Source organism: Balaenoptera physalus (assembly GCF_965194825.1).
Source record: "Balaenoptera physalus genome assembly, chromosome: 15".
Taxonomy (NCBI): Eukaryota; Metazoa; Chordata; class Mammalia; order Artiodactyla; family Balaenopteridae; genus Balaenoptera; species Balaenoptera physalus.
This window is the reverse complement of record NC_138894.1, coordinates 71276426-71297283: the sequence shown is the minus strand read 5'-3', so window position 1 is coordinate 71297283 and position 20858 is coordinate 71276426. Positions and strand designations below refer to the sequence as shown.

General features: G+C 37.5%; 1 protein-coding gene across 12 annotated transcripts in view; it reads left to right on the top strand.

The window, feature by feature from the left end:
* LTBP1 (latent transforming growth factor beta binding protein 1) overlaps positions 1-20858 on the top strand; it is a 417364-nt gene that overhangs the window by 370957 nt on the left and 25549 nt on the right. For all 12 annotated transcript variants that reach the window (XM_082426963.1, XM_082426964.1, XM_082426966.1 and 9 more), the window contains 5 exons: positions 11595-11771; positions 12480-12566; positions 14468-14596; positions 15271-15411; positions 16403-16573. In XM_082426963.1, coding sequence (XP_082283089.1) covers positions 11595-11771; positions 12480-12566; positions 14468-14596; positions 15271-15411; positions 16403-16573 — 705 coding nt within the window. The remainder of the gene's footprint in view (positions 1-11594; positions 11772-12479; positions 12567-14467; positions 14597-15270; positions 15412-16402; positions 16574-20858) is intronic.

Here is a 20858-nt window from a genome sequence, read left to right as displayed (position 1 = left end):
ATGGTCCTTTGAGACCCAAATAAAATGAAACATAGACTGTGTTACTATCTTGCTCAATCCCGGTTGATTTTATCTATGCTTCTAAGAAAGCTTTCGCTCTTCCTCAATAGGGTACACCTGTTCTGTGTGAGATAATTATCTTTGCAAGCAATAGGGGATAAAATATAACAATATTTTCATCCACACACATTTTCTTCTCAATGATTAAATATAGAAAGGTGATGGGTGCAGAATTAAATGTACGGGCAGTAATTCAAAAACACTATGATGGGAAAGAGAGTGTTTCTGGAGGGAAGGGTTGCTCCTCCTTCAGTGACCACCCCTGCAACTCATGAGCCATAAAGAAAAGACTTTTCATTTTAGCTCTACTTGTAATGGAAAAAAACAAACCAAAAATCAAAAACCTGGCTGGTCAATAACAGGACTGGTGAAGTAACTGCCTTTTTCTTATTTGTCTTTGGTTCTATAGAGTAGCACCTTCCCCGTAGTATTATTTTGACTGGAATAATTCACATATAATATTGTATAGTCATTAAGTCATCTATATGAAGGTTAGGTAGTCATGATAGATGCATGTTGTACAATGTCAAGTGAAAAAAAAGATACTCCAGTGATCACTATCTGTGGAGGGAGGGAAGGAAGGAAGACGTAAAAAGATAATTATTAGAATTAATGGAAATTTTAGGTTTTTCCTTTATTTTCCAAACTTTTTCTAATGCTTTAAACTGGAATGACCAGGGTTCTGGTCTGCTGTTCTGTGGCTATGTAAGCTTGAGCATATCATTCAACATCTATGAGTTTCAATTTTCTCACCTATAAAAGAAAGGTTATATTTACCGCACAGAGTTTTATGCTTTTTTTAAAATTATATACGTAAAAGCCATTTGTTAATAACTAAGTACTATATGAAGTATTAAAATCCAAACACATAAGGGTTATCTATTTCTCTTCCTTTTGTGATCTCTTCTGAGATGGTGGGTTTTTTAAACTATGAGTACAGTTCTGCTGGAATGTTTTAGTAATGTCAAGAAGTGGTTTGTTCAGTTCACATAGCTTCAATTAAGGTACATGTCTGGGATCCTAAAGTTTGCTCATGTCTTTTTTAGAGATTAATAATGCTTTAATAGGATCATGAGACCATCTGAACCAGTTTTGATGAACTGGATTAGCTCACTGTAAACTACTTCTTAAAACTTTACAGCGACTCTTTTTGTAAGCCTTGTTCCTCGTCTCCTATTTTTTAAGTTCTTCTGTAACCAAGTCCTTAACACCTGCTTTGCCTTTTTGCTCTCTTTATCTCCTTGCTCTCTCATTGACTCTTTCTGGAAAGTTCTTCCAGTCAGAGTTCACTAAGTACTCTCCTGCTTTTGCAAAGACCAGCATTTTGAATACTCAGCTTCGTAAAGCTTGTCTGCCAGTGAATACATAGTTTCTCTTTCCACTTAACATTATATCTGATCCTTTAATAGTTTCTTGCTTATTTTCCCCATAGTTCTCTGGCTTCTGCCAAATATTGTACATACTCAGTTGTTTTATTGGTCCATGTCAGTATAATCTGCCTTAGTAACTGGATAAGCTTATTAATTTGTATAGTTCCTGGCAATTCTGACTTCTACCATACCTCAATTTGTAGGGTTCTTGGCAAATTCGAACTGATTGTATGGAGTCTTAAGATGGTCTATGATAACATCTTCATTTTAGCAATTCTCTATCCTGAGAGATCAGCTATAAACTGCAGCAGGAGTTTCCCTCCCTGACTTCATCAGACTTCATCATAGCTCATTTGTTTGAAAAAGGTGATTACAACTGGAAATCATAAAAAAAGATAATACATCTTTTAAATATTTAAGTTTTAACTTAAAGCACGTAATGTACATTTATTCCCCAGTCTCCAAACAAGAGCCGAGGTCTGTCGAGTAGAAATCCATTTGCATTCTGTATGGGCTTGTCTTGCATAAACCACATCTATTATGCATTATCTGCACCGCCCACTTTAAAGGGAGTAAGAATTTAAAGGCCTTTGCTGAGTAAATAAGTGCAAAGTCACTTTAGGTTTTCATATTTTTTTTTCAATTTTCTGCAGTTGTCTTATCCATTCCTAGTTTGATAACCTTTTTTATTTCTTTTTTTACTTTTTTTAACCTTAGTCTTTCTAAAGGTTTAACTTGTTCTAGAAACAACTCTTCTACTCATTCATATTTGATTGGTTTATATACTATTTAATTATGTAATTACAATAATCAATACATTGGCACAGTGTTTGAGAATGAACATAGCTGAGTCTCGGTTGGCATACCGCTCAACACGTCAGTACAGAAGCACGCTGACCCACCTGAGAACAGCCAGCTGGCTGTGAGCCTTCCACCTGCTTGTGGGCATTAGCCAGGATGTTTTTCAGAGGACAGGAGAACATTAGTTCATCTAACAAGGTGGTTAAGTGGAGGCTAGTTAAAAGTTTGTATCATACTCCAGTCAAAGAATCTGCTGTTATACAGAACAAAACATTTTGTACCAAATTTAAGTTAAAGTTTTTATCAAGATAGGATTCAAATTAATTTCATTATATACATGATAGACTAACAGCTTAGATCTCATCCCTCCTGGAAGGTAATTAGGAAAAGAAAGATACATTTGCTCTCTAGGCTGTAATATTTTTCCTCAGGCTGTAATATTTTTCCTCGGCTTTAAAATTTCCCCAGGGCAACAGACATTGCAACAAGGAGCAGTACCATCCTCATCTGAAGTGGTATCTCACTGAGGACGGAACTGGGGCTGGATGTCAGCAAGGCAGATTTCAGATCAGTATGCAGAAGAACTTTCCAATAGCTAGAGAGAGTCAGCAGATAACTGTCTCATGAAATCGTGGGTGTTTCCTTAGAGGTGTCCGATAACAGGTGAGATACTCACTGGCTGGCAGAAGGGCTCCTACTTCCAGCATGACATTGTCCCAGGTGACCTTGAAGGTACTTTTGACCTTTAATGTCCTAGGATTTTTATTTCGAAAATATTGTGTATTTGTAATGGATCTATACCATAACCTGGAAGGTTATTACAAAGGTTATACCATAACCTTTGTAATGGATCTATACCATGACCTTGAAGGTACTTTTGAACTTTAATGTCCTAGGATTTTTATTTCTAAAATACTTCTTGGCTCCCACCTAATTTTTTAGGTCTGGTCTAATGTTTTCATTGCCTGGGCCTTTGGCCACTAATTTACATTGCTATACATTGTGTAAAAGCACCTGAAACAGAAATAACTAAAAAATGTCCATATCAGACCACTCATCACCTGTAAGAGGGTATGGCTATGAAATATAGCCTGATGCTTTTATTTCCTCAGTGCCTGTGATAATTACTCAATAAAAACTTTATGTCCTTGGGCACTCTAAGGGAAGCAGTAAATATTTAGTGTTGACAACTGCAGCCTTCAAGCCTTACACACAAAATGCTGTTCTCTGTCTTGATTGGTGCACAGAGGAGACTCTGTGGTGGGAACTGAATTTTATTTTTAAAACAGAAGGTATAATGAAAGGAACACAAAGATATATATTATAATTAATGCAGGTGTGCCTTGCTTTAAGAAAACAAAGTAAACAAGATGAGAAATTATAAAACATGTGAATCAGGCTGATTATTTGCATTGTGTAATAATTGTTCTTCACTTTAAGACAAGCAAATAAACAGGATCAGAAATTAAAGATCTATAAATAAACAAGATCAGAAATTAAAGATTATTTGTATTATAAAATAATTGTTCTTTACACAGTTCATGATAGGGTTTCCTTAAATATCAGTTTTCTCTAATATATTTGAGAGCTTATTCTCACATCGCAAGCTAAGTCCTAGACGTCTACGTCTAGAAAGCACCCTAGTGTTTTTCCAGCCCAGCAACTTTATTTCCAGGTAAGGAAGCCGAGGCCCAGAGAGAAGTTCTAAATGTTATACGTAGGGCCATATTGCTAACAACTGGCAGAATTGGCCCAGGAACCCGACTCCAGAGTCTTTCCCCTTAATTCTACTTCTCAAGGCTGAGGACCCCATGATAGCACATTCTTTTAAAAATTGGCTTCCTTTTCACTTTATTTCTTTGTTTTGTTCTCGTTATTGAAACAATGCATATTCTTAGAAAATTGGCAAATACAAAAATATATCAAAAAAGAAAATTGCCTGCTGTGTTACCGTCCAGGGATAATCTCTGTGACCATGTTGACCTCCAGATTCTTTGAAGGGGCATCCCTACCTCCACTGAACTGTCTCCCAGTTGATCCTCAAGGCACTGAGATCGGGCCCTCAGACCCTTCATCTGGGTGAAACTCTTTCCTCTTGTGACAGTAGTTTCTCATCTTCCCTCCCCCTTTCCTTTTTATTGATTTCAGGACATTACTCTTCCCTGTGTCCTCCTACCTCTTGCACTGGTCTTTTTCTGTCTCATTCTTGACTCTTTCGCCATTCCTTAAATAATAACGTCCCAGAGAGTTGCATGGTTAGCCCTCTTTTTTACTCTGTATTCTTCTCCTGGGATATTTTATCCTCTTCTCCAAGTCAACTTACTTGGAGTATTAATCACTTGGTGTGGATGACCAAGTGAATATCTATGCCTCTCCACCTCTCTCTTGAGTGCCACACTCCTATTTCCAGCTGCCTATTACTGGACCTTCCTCCCAGGGTGTCTTGGAAGCATCTCTGCCTAAAATTATCCAAAAGCAAATTAATTACCATTCCCTCTCCAACCTGTTACTCTCCCTGTGTACACTCATTAATTGCCAAACATACATACTGTAGATCCTGAAGTCATACTTCATTTTTCTCTCCATCCATCCAAGCCATCATAACATTCTGCTATCTCTACCTCAACAGTATCCTTCAAATCTCTCTGCTCCTCTGCTACCACTGCTCTGGGCCAGTCCTTCAGCCTATCTTCCCTGGACTGTGGCACTTGCCTCCTGACTTCTCTCCCTGCCTCTCCCATCAGTTCCTCTTCCACATTGCTGCCAATTCACGTTTTTGAAACATACATCTGGTTTTAAACCCTTAAAACTTTCAGCTGCTTATTCCTGCCTCCAGCATGAAGTCCAAATCCATCAGCAGGGTAACAGGACCCTTATGCTCAGTCATTCATTCCTCCTTGTATTGTCTGTCACCCAGCTCACTGCTAGGCATCGTGCCTGACCTACAGCAGACACTGTAGCCTATTGAGTAATAGGCTTCTCCGCATTCGAGAATGTGTTCCTTCTCTATCCCATCATCTCATTCCCAGCTCGTTCTGCAGAGTAAGAATTATTCATTTTATCAAAGATATCATGGACCACACTTAATTGATCTATTCACACTTCTAGGTAGAGGGGACAGTACCCCTATGTGCTTTGGTTAAATTACAAGTAGAGCAAAAAAAAAAAAAAAAAAGACCAGGTCCCTGCTATCAGGGGACAGTGTGCAAATCATCCTCGTAGTTCTGACAACTGAACCTAAACAGCGTGCTTGTTCTCTGTTCCTGGAGAGGTCCACTACAGGTTTTGTGTATGTACATGTTTTTTTAAAGGCATGAGACCGCATATAATATCACTCAACCGTTATATTTGGCACAGTGGGGTTTTTTTTTTTTATGTGTTTAGGTAACCTGTAAAATAAATTAACTTTGGGAGAATTTTTTTAAAATAATTTCTGATTGGAAAAAAAAGGCCTTTGGTAGGAAAAAAATTAAAGACAGTGAAACCACAGTATTTAGAATGCAAACATTGTAAAATGCCATAAAACTCCTGAGGTCTTATTGTGTATTTGTAATGGATCTATACCATAAATGTAGCTAAGGCTGAGGAAAATATGCTCATTTGTAATTAAAAAAAAAAGGGGTCAGGTTTCTTCCCACCTTCAAAAACAAGAGTGAGAAGAGTTTACTACCAAATGATGCTTTTATTTTCATGAAGTTTTATGCTTGCTGTGTATAGTATCTAAAATGAGTTTTTAATAAAGAGGTGTTGATATTTGAATGAACTGACATATCAGTTGAGTAAACCATGTACATAAACCATTTTATCCTCTTAATACAAGAGACACCCACACTGTTGCATTAGAAATGCATTTTGTATCCTAGAATTCACTACCAATAAGGCCTGTTTGTACAGTTCCTTTTAAACGTTTCCAGATATTTTACATGTCGCTGCAGATGTGGCTTTATTCTTGAGGTCGTCCTCACAGGGCCTCGCCATGCACGTGTGCCGGTGTTGTGACGGCTCTCATGCTGCTGTGACGTCATCTCCTTTCCGTCTGTGCTGCCTGTTGCACCTCGTCCCAGTGTGCGTCTCCCACTTTTCTTTCTCCGGGGCGCTTTATTCTGCCTTCAGGAGTCTCTTCTTTCACCCAGATCTGCCCGCTTTTCTTCTGACTTCTCCAGTTTCTAATAATATTTCCATCATTGAGACTTTCACTTCTCACCCTCTCCCCAGCCTGTTCCTATCCCAGGCTCCTTCCTCCCAGTGCCTTCTAACTTCTTCACCAGAAAAAGCAAAACCCAAAATATCCTCCATTCCTCCTGGCAAGGATGAGGCGACTCTCTTCCAATAGAGACTGGCATTGTCCTCTGCCTCAGCACCTAAGTCACAAACACACGTATCACTTGTTCACATGTTAATGCATCCCTGCCCCGTTCTCTTGTTCTCAAAATCAGTTCTGTGACTCCTTCCACAGACCACTTCTCCCCTTGCCCGCTCTACCCACACAGACCTAAGGATAGTTGTACTTTTTACTCCTCCTCACCTCTGTCACACCTTACTTTCTAGCCAATTTTTTTTTAAAGTTTATTTTTCAAGAACTTGACTCAAAATATCAGCTCCTCCAGGCAGCCTTCCAGGATTGCCTTGCCCCCTGACCCTTTACAGTGTGGCTTACACGCCCAACTTGCTTTCCTTGCACTGTCATGCCTGACTACCTGATTGACGTCTTTAAGGATAGGCACTGTGTGAAAGAATCTGCTTTGAAAGTATTTTTGCTCTTGTACTTCACTTTCTAAACTTTATTTTGATTTCTTCCACGTCTTTTACTATCTGAAGTTACCGCCTTTCTACGATCTTCCTTTTTATCTGCATCCCTTCATGTTCAGTCCATTCCTATTGTCAGTGCTTATTTTCTGAAACTCACCAATGGCTTTCTTTTAAATTCCACTTAAAACACACACACACTTCTCATCTTCCAAGTCTTTGAATGAGAAAACTAGGGGAAAAAATGAATTTCCAAGTTCTCTTTTACTCCCTTTGGATTATTACACCGGAATGCTTTTTCTCATAAAAGTATGAGTTGGTATAAAACGTTAGTGCCTGTGGTGATTTTTAAAATAAAGAGAATAAAGCTTCCTGAGTAATCCTATTCAAAGTCATTTGCTGAACATTATTACAGACACAGAGTTTTATAAATTGGTGTCTTTTTCAGGACTAGGGCAGGTGTTTCATTTGGGGGCATTGTTTACTCACACGTAGTTGTGATGTGACTCTTGGGTCACTGTCATCCTATCTCAGAAGGATATGGAGGGGATTGGCATCTGAAGGCCTTCAGAAAATATTGCAAATGGAAAGTGAAAGCAAAGGCAAGGGCCCATTTAGAATGTTTGTGTCCACTCTAACTAAAGAAATGTTCCAGATCTCCCCACTCCAACAGCAAACCTAAGATTAGACATGTTTAGGGAAAGACTAAAGCAGGAAATAATCCTGTAAGTGACGAAGCAAGAGAGAAGAGCTTCTAGAAAGGGCAGTTCACCAGTGGTACCTACTGCTCAAACCCTCTCTTTAATATTCAGAGCAAGGGAAGAGGGTCACGCTGTATGCGGCTTTGTCACTGAACTCTACATCAGCAGGATTATCTGCTGCCCCCTGGGCAAAGGCAAAGCAAAACAAACTCAGGCTCGCTGAAATGCTAAGAAGCTGAGCCCCATAGAAGAGGTTTGGGGAGAGCATTAGGCACTGGACATTGGACCCAACCTAAATATTCTCCTCAGAAAGGAAGGATGCTCTACGACCTGGTCCGTCCAGCTCATGGAGTTACTTTGTGTATCACATGAAGAGCATCTGTGAAAGTTTCTTCAAAAAAGACACACACGTGAGAGGTCCAAAAACTCATTTCTTATCAGCAGCCATACATACCGCTGGGATTAAAATATACACATTGCTTTTTATACACAGATGTGAAGCCAACCTCTTAATACATATTGAAAAATCAAATCTGAAAATACTGGAGGTGAAGTAATATATTTCCTAGAAGTCTATGGCATGAGATATGAAGTATGGCTTATTAATAAAATTATTAATTATTAATTATTATATATAATAAGAATTAATCATATTAATTATTAATATTAATTATATATATAATTATTATTATTATAACCTTATTAATAAAATCTTTCTGAAAAATAGAATTCATTCTTTTCTGAGCTTGGCACCTTCTATAACTTTTGATTTGATCTTTTAAAGTTATTTTGTGATAGAAAAATTCCTCCCCTAGCGACAGTGACATAAACTCATAGAGATTTTTTAAAGAAATCACATTACATGTCTTTACTGATCAGAGTGTTCCCCCTGTGGAAAAATGCTCTAGGCAGTTAATTATTTAAAGGTTAAGAAGATAGGGAAATTGTAGCTTTTCACAGAATGACCTTTGTGGACCAGTTTTTTTAAAAGGAATTTGCATCTCTTTCCAAACGGGGATGAGGGCCTGACTGACCCTCAATTTCAGCTGTGTAAACATTGAACCTTCAAACTGCTTGGAAAGAAAATAAGAGCAAAACTTGTAATAACCAATGTAAAACCTGAATAATACAGTGATATTGATTATTTCCCTTATGCGATCACCTTTGAGTTTCCTTCCAAAGAAAAAAGAAAAAACTATTTTATTTCTGTGAGTATAAAAAAACATGGTAGAAACAGTGTTTAAATGTATATGAAGTTTTTGACTCAGAAGCCTGTGGTCTCTAATTACCTATGAATAGAGCAGCCTTCATTGAAGTGTTACTGTACAATGTTTCCATCTTGTGATAAAAACTGTGACATATCTACAACTTTGTACAAAGAGAAAAACACTTATTGAGCACTCTTTTAACATCGACTGTAAACCTGATTGGCAAAACTCTAGTTGTGTTGCTGACTTGATTTATATTTCTAAATGCATTCATTAATAACTAACTGTTTTAGGCAAACTGAATAAAATGAGTGGAATTGTCCATAGTAATAGTCGGTCAATATATTCACACATATTGGGAGAGAGTTTATAAAATTTTTTACAGGGTTCATGATTGATTTCATATTAATTTAAAATACCTACCCTTCATTTTCCTCAGTAATACCCTGTGTAAGAGCTTGGAGCCCCTCCTGAAGGGAATGAACTGGTCACGGTGATCCATTCCATGAAAGCAGGCGAAGCACGTGTCTGTCCCCTGCACACTTGAAAAGCTAGTTGAGACGAGGGATGTGGCAGGTTTTATCCAGTTTCACACGCAAGGAAATGATTTAAAACCACTTCATAAACTGCATAGGAATCAGCATTTCAGTTTTTTCCTGGACACTTATTCTAGGTTTGAATTTGTCATCAGCTATTAAGACTTAGAGTCCAAGCTGAATTCTGTCAAGGGTGAGAGAGTGGCATGGACATATATACACTACCAAATGTAAAATAGATAGCTAGTGGGAAGCAGCCGCATAGCACAGGGAGATCAGCTCGGTGCTTTGTGACTACCTAGTGGGGTGGTGGGATAGGGAGGGTGGGAGGGAGGGAGACGCAAGAGGGAAGAGATATGGGAACATATGTATATGTATAACTGATTCACTTTGTTATACAGCAGAAACTAACACACCATTGTAAAGCAATTATACTCCAATAAAGATGTTAAAAAAAAAAAAAAAAGGTAGAATAATCTGAGACTTAGCCAGAATCAAGGGTGAGAGGGATCCTTTACATTCTCATTGATATTCTGCATTCTGGGAGTAATATATACCTCGAAGCTTTGTTTGCTTGCTTTTACTGCCATAAGGGGAAAGAAAGGGCAGTAGCTCTTCTGATAGAATTTTATGACCTTACATTTTAAGAACACCTTTGTTATGTATTAATCAGGTTTCCGCAGTCAGTTTGACCCTGCCAAAGTAAATATATAGGAAACTATTATGAGAATAAATCATTAAACTTTCCTAAGAGTATAATGATCTGCCAACTTTTTTTTAAAAGGTAGGTATTGAGATTACAGTCTTATCCTTACTGGCAAGTGTTATCCCCGTGTCCCTATAGTTTCTTTGGGTTAAGAATCTGTAGATAGCAGTTCTAATGAAAATATTTCCATAGTATTAATCTAAGTAATTGTGACGGCAGTAGTCAGCTTATCTGACATAGCATAAAATTAAAATAAGAAATTCTAACTGGATCATAGGCAGTAATTTGAACTCTATAGCATTTAGTAGGGAAGAGTTTTTTTTATCATTTTTTAAAAGCACAAACTTGGGGCTTCCCTGGTGGCGCAGTGGTTGAGAATCCGCCTGCCAATGCAGGGGACACGGGTTCGAGCCCTGGTATGGGAAGATCCCACATGCCGCGGGGCAGCTAGGCCCGTGAGCCACAATTACTGAGCCTGCGCGTCTGGAGCTTGTGCTCCGCAACAAGAGAGGCCACGATAGTGAGAGGCCCGCGCACCACGATGAAGAGTGGCCCCCCACTTGCCACAACTAGAGAAAGCCCTCGCACAGAAACGAAGACCCAACACAGCCATAAATAAATAAAAAAAATAAAAAAAAAAAAAGCACAAACTTGTTTGTAGACTTCAAATCTGATGGAATTAAATCATTTTTAGTATTAACTGAAAGTAGGTGGAGTTGTTCTTATCATTTGTATTCTATCATATCACCTTGACTTTTATCACAGAGGGTTAAACAGACTCTGTTGGAATATATCAGTATATTCTTTAGGACACACTTGAGCTGGGACTAGAACCCAGCCTTGAAATTCTACCCCGAGGCTCAGCTGGCTCTTATTGTTTCATTCAGAATCATATATTTGCAGCACTTTAAGTAGATTTCTAGTAATGAAAGGGTTTTTTTTTTTAATAGACTCAGGTTACTGCAGTGTTTTTCTGTTTGTCTTCTTCTGCTTTGTACTGTTTAGAAATTTGGGGGGGCATGGTTATCTCAGTGACCATCTAAGGGTTAAATATTATGTGTGGCCCCATATCTCTGGTCCAGTGTTGGGGAAAATTTTCATTGATTTACGTAGGTGTTCTAGCTCAGTAAAGAATGACCCTATGTTTGTCAAGAAAGCAGATATGGAAACTGTACTCACAGCCAAATTTACAAGAATAAAGTAATTGGTTAAGGTAAAAGGAAATGATTTTGACAGATTTAGACTCTTGGGGTGGGTTAGAAATCCACCAAAATTCAGGATTCAGGTGCATTTTTATCTTGAAGTGGAAGAATCCAACACAAAGTGGAAAGCAGCTTTCTGTAAATGAAGTGCCATTGGCACGTCCGGTCAATCTTTTTTACCACTGTGTTTTCAATTCCGTTGTGATACAGGTAGATCTGATGTATCCTGTCAACACTCTTTTTTACTTTCTCTACTCTCTTTAGACTTAGAAGTAGATCAACCCAAAGAAGAAAAGAAAGAGTGCTACTATAATCTAAACGACGCCAGTCTTTGTGACAACGTGCTGGCCCCCAATGTCACCAAACAAGAATGCTGCTGTACCTCTGGTGCTGGGTGGGGAGATAACTGTGAGATTTTCCCCTGCCCGGTCTTGGGGACTGGTAAGAATTAGCTAAGTGCTGTGTTCATACTGGTATTTGTTGTGTGGTGTTCATGGGCCTTGGAATGTTCTCATTTGGGTTATTGAAGCCTTGAAATGGTAACATCTGCTGGTACCTGCCATAGTCAAATTGAAGTGAGATTACCTTAGAGTGGGTTTCATTCAGGGCTGGACCCATACCCTTATCCCACTTCAGTATGAATTCTTAAACTTCTGTCTCTCACAGAATATGCTGTTATATAGTGACATTCCATATAATATTTTGGCAGAAAGATAATTCAGTTTTATTCCATTTTTAAGGTAAAACTAATCATTTTTGCTAACAATGACACAGCATTATTCCTAACTGGAGCTTGCATATTTAAGCTAGGATTTTGGATTCTTATTGAAATTTGAAAATACTAGAGACCACAGTAATGGAGAAATAAGTCATAACACACCATAGTACCCATAGCTAAAACATGTGTAAATAATATATGGGTGAACTAGCAAGGTTTTTTGTAAATTATACTTATGAAGTCATTAGGTTTATTTGCACCTAGTCTGTAATTTTTGAGATTGTACTGAATTTATTTGTCTGAATTAGATGACAAGATTTGCCTTAAAGTCTCTGAGTCTGAGAAAGCAAAACTGAATTTAAAACGTACTCATGGAAGATACTTGTTGTTTTTTTTCAACTTTTTTTCCCCCTTTTCTCTCCTGAAATCAGCTGAATTCACTGAAATGTGTCCTAGAGGGAAAGGTTTTGTCCCCACTGGAGAATCCTCTTATGACGTTGATGGCGAGAACTATAAAGGTCAGAATCAAGCAGAAACTAATTTGCAATGTGTGTGCATATTTGACGTTCAAGTAAACTTGAATGGCTTGGGTTAGACAGAAGAAGAATTCTTTTCAGCCATGGAAACTAATTACAAAGCCTTGAATCCTACCATTGGAAGAAGGCTCCAATGGACTCTAGGGAGAACCGTGGCTTGGGAGTTAGAACACTTAAGGCTGTATGACAGTGGGACTTCACTTAAGATTCTGAGTTTCCACTTCTGAGATAGGAATAATGTTTCAAAGGTTGTCATGAGGATTAAATGAGATAACATATGTAAAAGTACTTAACACAAAATTCTGTACTTAATAAATTCATTCTTTTATTGTAGAATTATATTAGAAATCATAAGTTAGGACCAATATAAATTTGACCATCATCAGGTTGGCCTTTAATGGTCATCAACAAAGCAAAGATTCTTGCCTTTTTAGAAAGCATCCTACTTTGCTAGGACCATTTACTAATGGCCACAGATTAATAATAAGGAATGGAAAGGAAGAAAGCAAAAGTAGATGTGTGTTTTGTATATTTAATGCTGTTAGCCTGTAATTCTAAAATAAATGTGCAGCTTTTTAATTTTGGTGAAATTTAAACTACAGATATGAGTATTTCCTCATTAACCACTAACTTTTAACATTTCAGTGATAGAGATATTATGACCTTTTACGTACAAAGTGATTTTTTTTTCTTTACAGTTTAATATTGAAAACTGTTAAGTGGCTGGAAAACAGACTAAAAACATTTTTATTGTCTATCCATTTTTGCAAACCAGTGTTTTACTAATATGGTATAATTCAGCAGCTGGATAAGAAATTCCATATGTGTTTTTTTAAGTACATCTATGATTTAATTCAGTGAAATAACAAGACTTAGTTGGCGAAATGTGTTTAATGGTTTTCAAATTCGCAAATATCATACACTATGTTCTTTCAGAGATGTAGTTAAATTTCACTTTGTGCTATGAAGTGGAGCCCTGATTTCACCATAAAGTCATCCTCTTTTATAAAATAAAAATAAATTCCTCTTCACCCTATCTTAGCAGTGCTGTAAATGGTTGGAAGAATATTAGATTCGGATTCAAACAGTCATATATTATCGACTTGATTTTGCCATTTTCCAGCTGTGTAACTTTGAGCAATTTATCTATGGAGTCTCCAGTTTTTTAAATGAGGACTAGACGACATTAGCTTTAAAATGTTAGAAATGATGCTAATAATACTTGCACAAAAGCAATAGATCACACTTTTTGAGAGTATACCGAGTCCTCTGCATGGATCTTCTCATTGAGTCCTTTCAATCCTATCGATGTTCCTCTTATCTCCAGTTTACCACTGAGTAAACTGAGGTTTGTGGACAGTAAGCTCTGTAAATTCTGCGGAGGAAAATGGGTCTGCCAGCATTCTTAGCAACTGTGCTTTCATTAGCTCATTATCAAGAAAGAAGACTTCCGTCAAGTTGCATCAAACTCTTCGTGGGAGTTTTCTTCATCTCAACTAGTTAATGGGCCAAAATATACATTTATAGAAAGGTACATGTCTTAAAGGGTATTTTCTTCAGAGAATATTATTGGTGCCATTATGGAACCCGTAGACTCTTTCATCAAATACGAGGTAGCATCTCCGAAGCTCTATTTACAAATATACCTTCTCTGATAATGTTTTGGGCGTTGCTCCATAAACAGAGAAAGAAGCCTGATTATATTTCTACCTCTGTGAATTAGTCCTAACTTTAAGAATTTGATATTGCTGTGTTTTTAAGACTCTTTGTAATATAAATATTATAATATCCAACTTGCCCAATATTGGTTAGACTCTTCTATTTAACTGAAAAACCCAAAATAACTCCTCTTTCTAAATATTTCTCTGTTTTTTCCCCCATAGATGCAGATGAATGCCTACTTTTTGGACAAGAGATCTGCAAAAATGGCTTCTGTTTGAACACTCAGCCTGGTTATGAATGCTACTGTAAGCAGGGGACATACTATGATCCCGTCAAATTGCAGTGCTTTGGTAAGTTTTAAGAGGCTATAGTGTGATGTGCTATGCAAGTACACGGAAAAAATAAGTAATGCTACATATCAAAACAATTTCTTTGAATCTAAATCATGTGTTGAAAAGATCTGTAAATGTTTTATGGATCTTTTTCTTGAGCAATATTTAAGAAAATAAAAACCCTTCATACTACTATTTGAATAGATTTCAAAGAGTTAATATTCAATGTGGAATTATAATTCAGGTCACTGGTATAACCGAAGTGTTCTTTTGGTCTGGGGAGACTCCTGTCTCATCACTCATACCATGCACTGAAAGTCATTTTTAAATACTGACCCAGACTTTAATGCCTAAGCAGAAAACCATATACACCAGGCAGAAAAACACAGCAAAAGGAAATAATTTTAAAACTGTCATACAGAGACATTTTATCTTAAATTTCTAAGCGTATCCTGTTCTTAAATGTTTTCTTTCCTTATTTAATGTCAGCAGCTGTAGGGCAATGTTATTTTTCCAATCAATACAACTTAACATTTTTAGAGTTGGAGCTGTTCTCTTTTGGATGATGATGTGTAGCTGATTAAAATGTGGCAGCCCCTGGAATCTGGACTAAATTTAGCAGTGTATTAAGTTTGGTTAAGTGTATGAGGTGCAGCTGATTGCTGATTTTCTTTCATTTTTTTTCTCTTAAGATATAGATGAGTGTCAAGACCCCAACAGTTGTATTGATGGCCAGTGCGTTAATACAGAAGGCTCTTATAACTGCTTCTGTACCCACCCGATGGTCCTGGATGCTTCGGAAAAAAGATGTATCCGACCAACTGAATCACATGGTATGTTTGGATATGAGATGCAAGTCTGTGTCCAAATAAATGTCATAAGGTTTTCCTTTTGACTGAAATGTGAGCTGTTGGAAAATTAAAAAATTGATTCCTTGGGTATTTTGAAATAATTAAAATGAGATGCTAAGAGAAAGAATAAGATGCATATCATCAGTATGTAGGAGATTTAACACCTTGCACATACTGATTTAATGGACAACAGAATACGGAGTGGCTGAACAGATGGCAGAGCTGTTCCGTGCCTGAGGGTTGATCACATTGAACCATTAAAGGCAACTGAGGAAGATGTAAGTTGAGGGAAAAATAATTAGGTTTGCTTGACTAGACTGGAGGACACAGATGAGGCTGGACAGAGCAGAGGGCAGAATTTGTCAGATTGGTGGAGGGCTCTGAACCATCGGTAGGAATCCCTGTTCATCCCCGAGAAGTCAGTGTGCCACTGACTGATCAACGGCTTAATTGATCAACGTATCAGCACATTCAGGAGACTGCTTTGGTTGCAATCAATTGAAAAGTAGAAAGGTTCAAATTAAGGACCCTAGGATGAAGTGTCACTAGTTCAGGGACTCGGCAAATGAAATGGGTGAAAAAGGATGAATCCCAAAAATTTTATGTAGAAAGAAATGGTAGGATTTGACAGAAGAGTAAATGTGAAACATCAAGGACCAGAAGAATAAGCAGTCCATCAGGATTATGAAGTACAGGCAAGATAGTGGAGGGTTTTATGTAATGATGGAAGCTACGGAGGGAAGGATTTAATTGGAACATGATGGGCAGGTTGAATGTCAGCTGATTGGAATGACACCCAGTTGGAGGTGACAGAGGTTTGATCCATGGAAAGACCAGACTGGCTTCAGACTTTTGCTTGGAAGTCACTCTTAGAAATAGGGATGGAAACTCTGAGACTCACTGGCTTCTACCACAGTGTTTATGAAATAGGAGTAACAGTGCAATTGTCATGGAACCATGTCTTCCCTTTCAGAACAAATTGAAGAAACCGATGTCTACCAAGATCTGTGCTGGGAACATCTGAGTGATGAGTTTGTGTGTAGCCGGCCTCTCGTTGGCAAGCAGACAACATATACTGAGTGCTGCTGTTTGTATGGAGAGGCCTGGGGTATGCAATGCGCCCTCTGCCCCATGAAAAATTCAGGTGAGCTCCTACCTAGTTCCTTCTATTGCAGGCCTTTGGAAAGATCCTTTGGAGCCTGACAATTCTCTTTTACTTATACATCTTCACCTTCACTCCTGATATCTTACTTTCATCAGAGGGGTGTGTGTGTGCGCGCGTGTGCGTGTTTAGGGAGTGGAAGAGCAGGCTTGCATAACATCTGGCTCGTGGTTTACCTCCAATCCAGACCTTGTCATTAATTTTTGAAACCCTCATTCCATTTCCCCGAAGAATGATAAATAACCCAAAGAAATATAATGCATCTTAGCAGTTGATGGCATAGGTCTTTAGAATTTATATTTCCTGATACTTTTTTTTTTTTCCTACAGTCCTTCTCATTTCTAACAGTTTCTACTTAGAGCAAAAAGTATTAATATAGACAGTATAGGTCAAAGCCCAAGTTTTTATGTCAACCCCTTTGTGGGAGAGATCACAGAAGGGTTAGAACCATAAAGGAAGAGAGTAGAAAGTCAGTAAAATGTACTTGAACAAATCTCCTTGACTTTCAAGTTTTAGACCTGGGGTTAAAACTTTTGGTCAAATGGAAAAAAAAAATGGAACTGGCTAAGCTCTCAGTTTCCTCCCCTCTCCTCGTGTGGGAGGAGGGCTGGAAGGTGCTGACTCTTGGCTCCCAGGCTGGGCTACTTGGTGACTGTTGGGTTCTGCACTGATTGCTTATTTCTCTTCTTGACGCTGCAGCTACTTACTGCCTGTTAAAGGAAAGCACTTGAAAGTGTTCAGTATAGCATTTTGTCTTTGACTATAGAATCGATTTGTTAAAGCTGGAAAAATACTGTGTGGATATACAGTGAAAGAGTTTATAATGAACAGATTCTCAGAATGGCCAAGAGGGGAAGAATTGCTTGAAAAGAGGAACTGCATTAATTTTTAGTTAATTAGAATGTAATCTTCAAGATATTTAATAATAAATTAGCTCTTTAGCTTGGAAATAACTTAAACCAATGTAGCACAAAAAAGAAAGTAATTTGAAATGCCGTAGAAGGAAAAGGAACAGCAAAGGATGAAGAGCAACCTCTTAAAGATATAGATGGTAATGATAGTAGTCCAGAAATGGAAACAGGATGGATTCTGGGGTCAGAAAATCTAGATCTGGAATTCAGAACTGCCCACAGCAGCTGCGTGACTTGGGGAAAAAGAACCTCACCCAATGCAGCTCATTAATGGAGACATCTATCTTGTTGGGTTGTTGTGAGAACTGGGAGGATGTAGATAGGTCAGGAACACAAGGAATGTGGTATATTATTAGCATTACTGTAGCCTCTGTCCCTAGAGGCAATTGCCACAAGGAGAAGGTGAAATCTTAAGGAAGTGACTATAATATATATGACTTGAGTCATCTTCTCACGATGCTTGAATACCTCAAACCTTTCTACTTAGGCAGTGTTTTTATTGTTTAATTTTTTAAAAAAAAATATCCTTCTTCTAAAGAATTAATCAAAGAGGTTATGTCCCCCTCCATCTACCCCATCACAGCTGAACTCCGCTCCTTGAAGATGTTCACTCTTTTTTTTTAATTGAAGTACAGTGTTGATGTACCATATGTTGCAGGTGTACAATATAATTATTCACAATTTTTAAAGGTTATACTCCATTTATAGTTATTGTGAAATACTGGCTATATTCCCCATGTTGTACAATATATCCTTATAACTTATTTTATACCTAATAGCTTGTACCTCTGAAGATGTTCACTCTTAACAGTTGGTTTTAATTATCCAAGTCTTTTTTCTATACATTAACTATTGTTGTATTTTTAATCCATATTAGTTATTATATATTTATATTTAGGAGAATATTTAAAGCTGAAATCCATATCATCGATCTGAGGCACACGTTTTTTGATTTACTCTTTAGCATCTCTGAAACTGGGGGTATCTTATAATTGATGGTATCTATTAATGGCCACAAGCGATTTTCTCACATTTTAGTGTCTGTTATATCAGGATGTATTTTGCAATCTAGGGTATCTTAGAACTGGTGAAAGATGGTAACTTTTAAATGGCTGCACAGACTCTGTTTTATGGATGTACAGGCATACCTTGGAGATATTATGGGTTCAGTTCCAGACCACCACAATAAAGTGAATATTGCAGTAAAGCAAGTCACCCAAATTTTTTGGTTTCCCAGGGCATATAAAAATTAAATTTACACTGTACAGTGTTTATGTCTGTTAAGTGTGCTATAGCATTATGTCTAAAAAAATATACATGATAATTAAAAGTACTGTATTGCTAAAAAATGCTAACCATCATCTGAGCTTTCAGCAAGTCATCTTTTTGTTGGTGGAGGGTCTTGCCTCGCTGTTGGTGGCTGCTGACTGATCAGGGAGGTGATTGCTGGGGATGGGGGTGACTGTGGTAATTTCATAAAAAAAGCCAACAGTGAAGTTTGCCACCTCAATTGATTCCGCCTTGACAAACGATTTCTCTGCGGTATGCAATGCTGTTTAATAGCATTTTCCCTAGAGTAGAACTTCCTTCAGAATTCAAGTCAGTCCTCTCAACCCCTGCTGCTGCTTTCTCAATTAGTTTTATGTAATATTCTAAATCCTTTGTTTCAACAGTTAAGTTTACTGTCTCATATGGGTGGGGTTTGTGGCACCCTACAACAATTACAATAGTAACATCAAAGATCACTAATACCATAACAAACATAGTAATAGTGGTAAAGTTTGAAATATTGTGAGAATTTCCAAAATGTGACACAGACAGGAAGTGAGCAAATGTGGTTGGAAATATGGTGCAATAGACTTGCTTGATGCAAGGCTGCCACAAGCCTTCAATTTGTTTAAAAAAAAAAAAACACAGTAAAGGGAAGCACAGTAGAACAAGGTATGCCTGTACCATGGTTTATTTAATCACCTCCAGCACTGGACATTTGGGCTGTCTGTCTCCCCCAACCCCTACCCTTCCCCAGTCTTGATTTTCCTATTATAAACAATGCTGCAATGAACCTTCATGTATGTATCTTATATATAGCTGTGGAAGTGTCTTGATAAGAAAATTCCTACAAATGAAAATACTATACTATATTACTCTCCAAAAAACAGGACAGATTTACACTCACATTGACAGTGTTTGAAATGCCTTTTCCTCATACCCTTTTACCATTAGATATTCTCAGTCTTTAAAATTGTTATCATATGGGTAAGAAGGGTATCTTATATGCGTCTCCCTATTTCTAGGGAATTGGAGCATCTTTTCCTTGTTTATAGATGATTTGTATTTCCTTGTCAGTGAATTATATCCTTTGCCCATTTCTTTGGTTGGACTTTGTGTCTTTTTCTTGCTGATTTGTAGGAGCGTTGTGCATATTCTGTCTACAACCCCAACATTTGGGTTATGGAAACTTCTTTATGAAAGGTTCTGCATGTATTTTCATTTTATTCTGTCCCTGTCCTGATCCTGTGATATTAAGTATTTACTGCATGAAAATCTGATGAGCTAGTTGCCTTTGCAAATCAAATCTAATTGACTAAGTTTTTAAAAGAATATTCAAGTTATTTTGGTGTTAGAAATGAATTTTAGAATATTGCATCAATTATTTGTAACTGAGACTTTACAAAACAAAATTTTAAATGTAAATTCAAACAAATCCATGTGAACAAATATATACTGTATAATATTTTTAGGAAAGTATGGGGTACGAGGAAATAGTGGTACCACATGCCAAATTAAAAAAAAAAAGTTTAGTATCTTTGCTGCACTCTTTCTAGCTTATATATGCACAGTACTGGTGATAAATTTTCCGAAAAGAATCACTAGTCTATAGTCAGCCAAATCCTCAAAAATCAGTGATTTTCAGTCTTTTATTTTTTTAGAAAAAGGTAGTCTTTTGTCAACTGAATTATTATTTTAACTTCCAATATATATAAATTCTTTAACATCAAAGATGCTGGAGCTACTGGTAGGGAGAACAACTAGTTAGGCTCTTGAGGTATCTGTGAAGGACCCCAGGGTTCCAGGGAACACGTATTGAAAAACACTATTCTGTTTCTGTTGGAGTATAGGAAGTAGTTAGACATCCCAGAAGGAGTATTTCTTTTATACCCTTGAAATTATGGGCCTTGAACTAGACTTAGGGATACTGTACCCTGAATCCAGGAAGAAGCCCACAGCAAAGTTAAGCAATTTTTCCAGAGGCCCTGTGATTAGCTGGCATTTCCTTGAGTGGTACGTGATGTTCTGGTCATATCTACACCAAACCATCTCCCGTTGAGCATGTTTCTGCCGGAGTATAGCAAGCA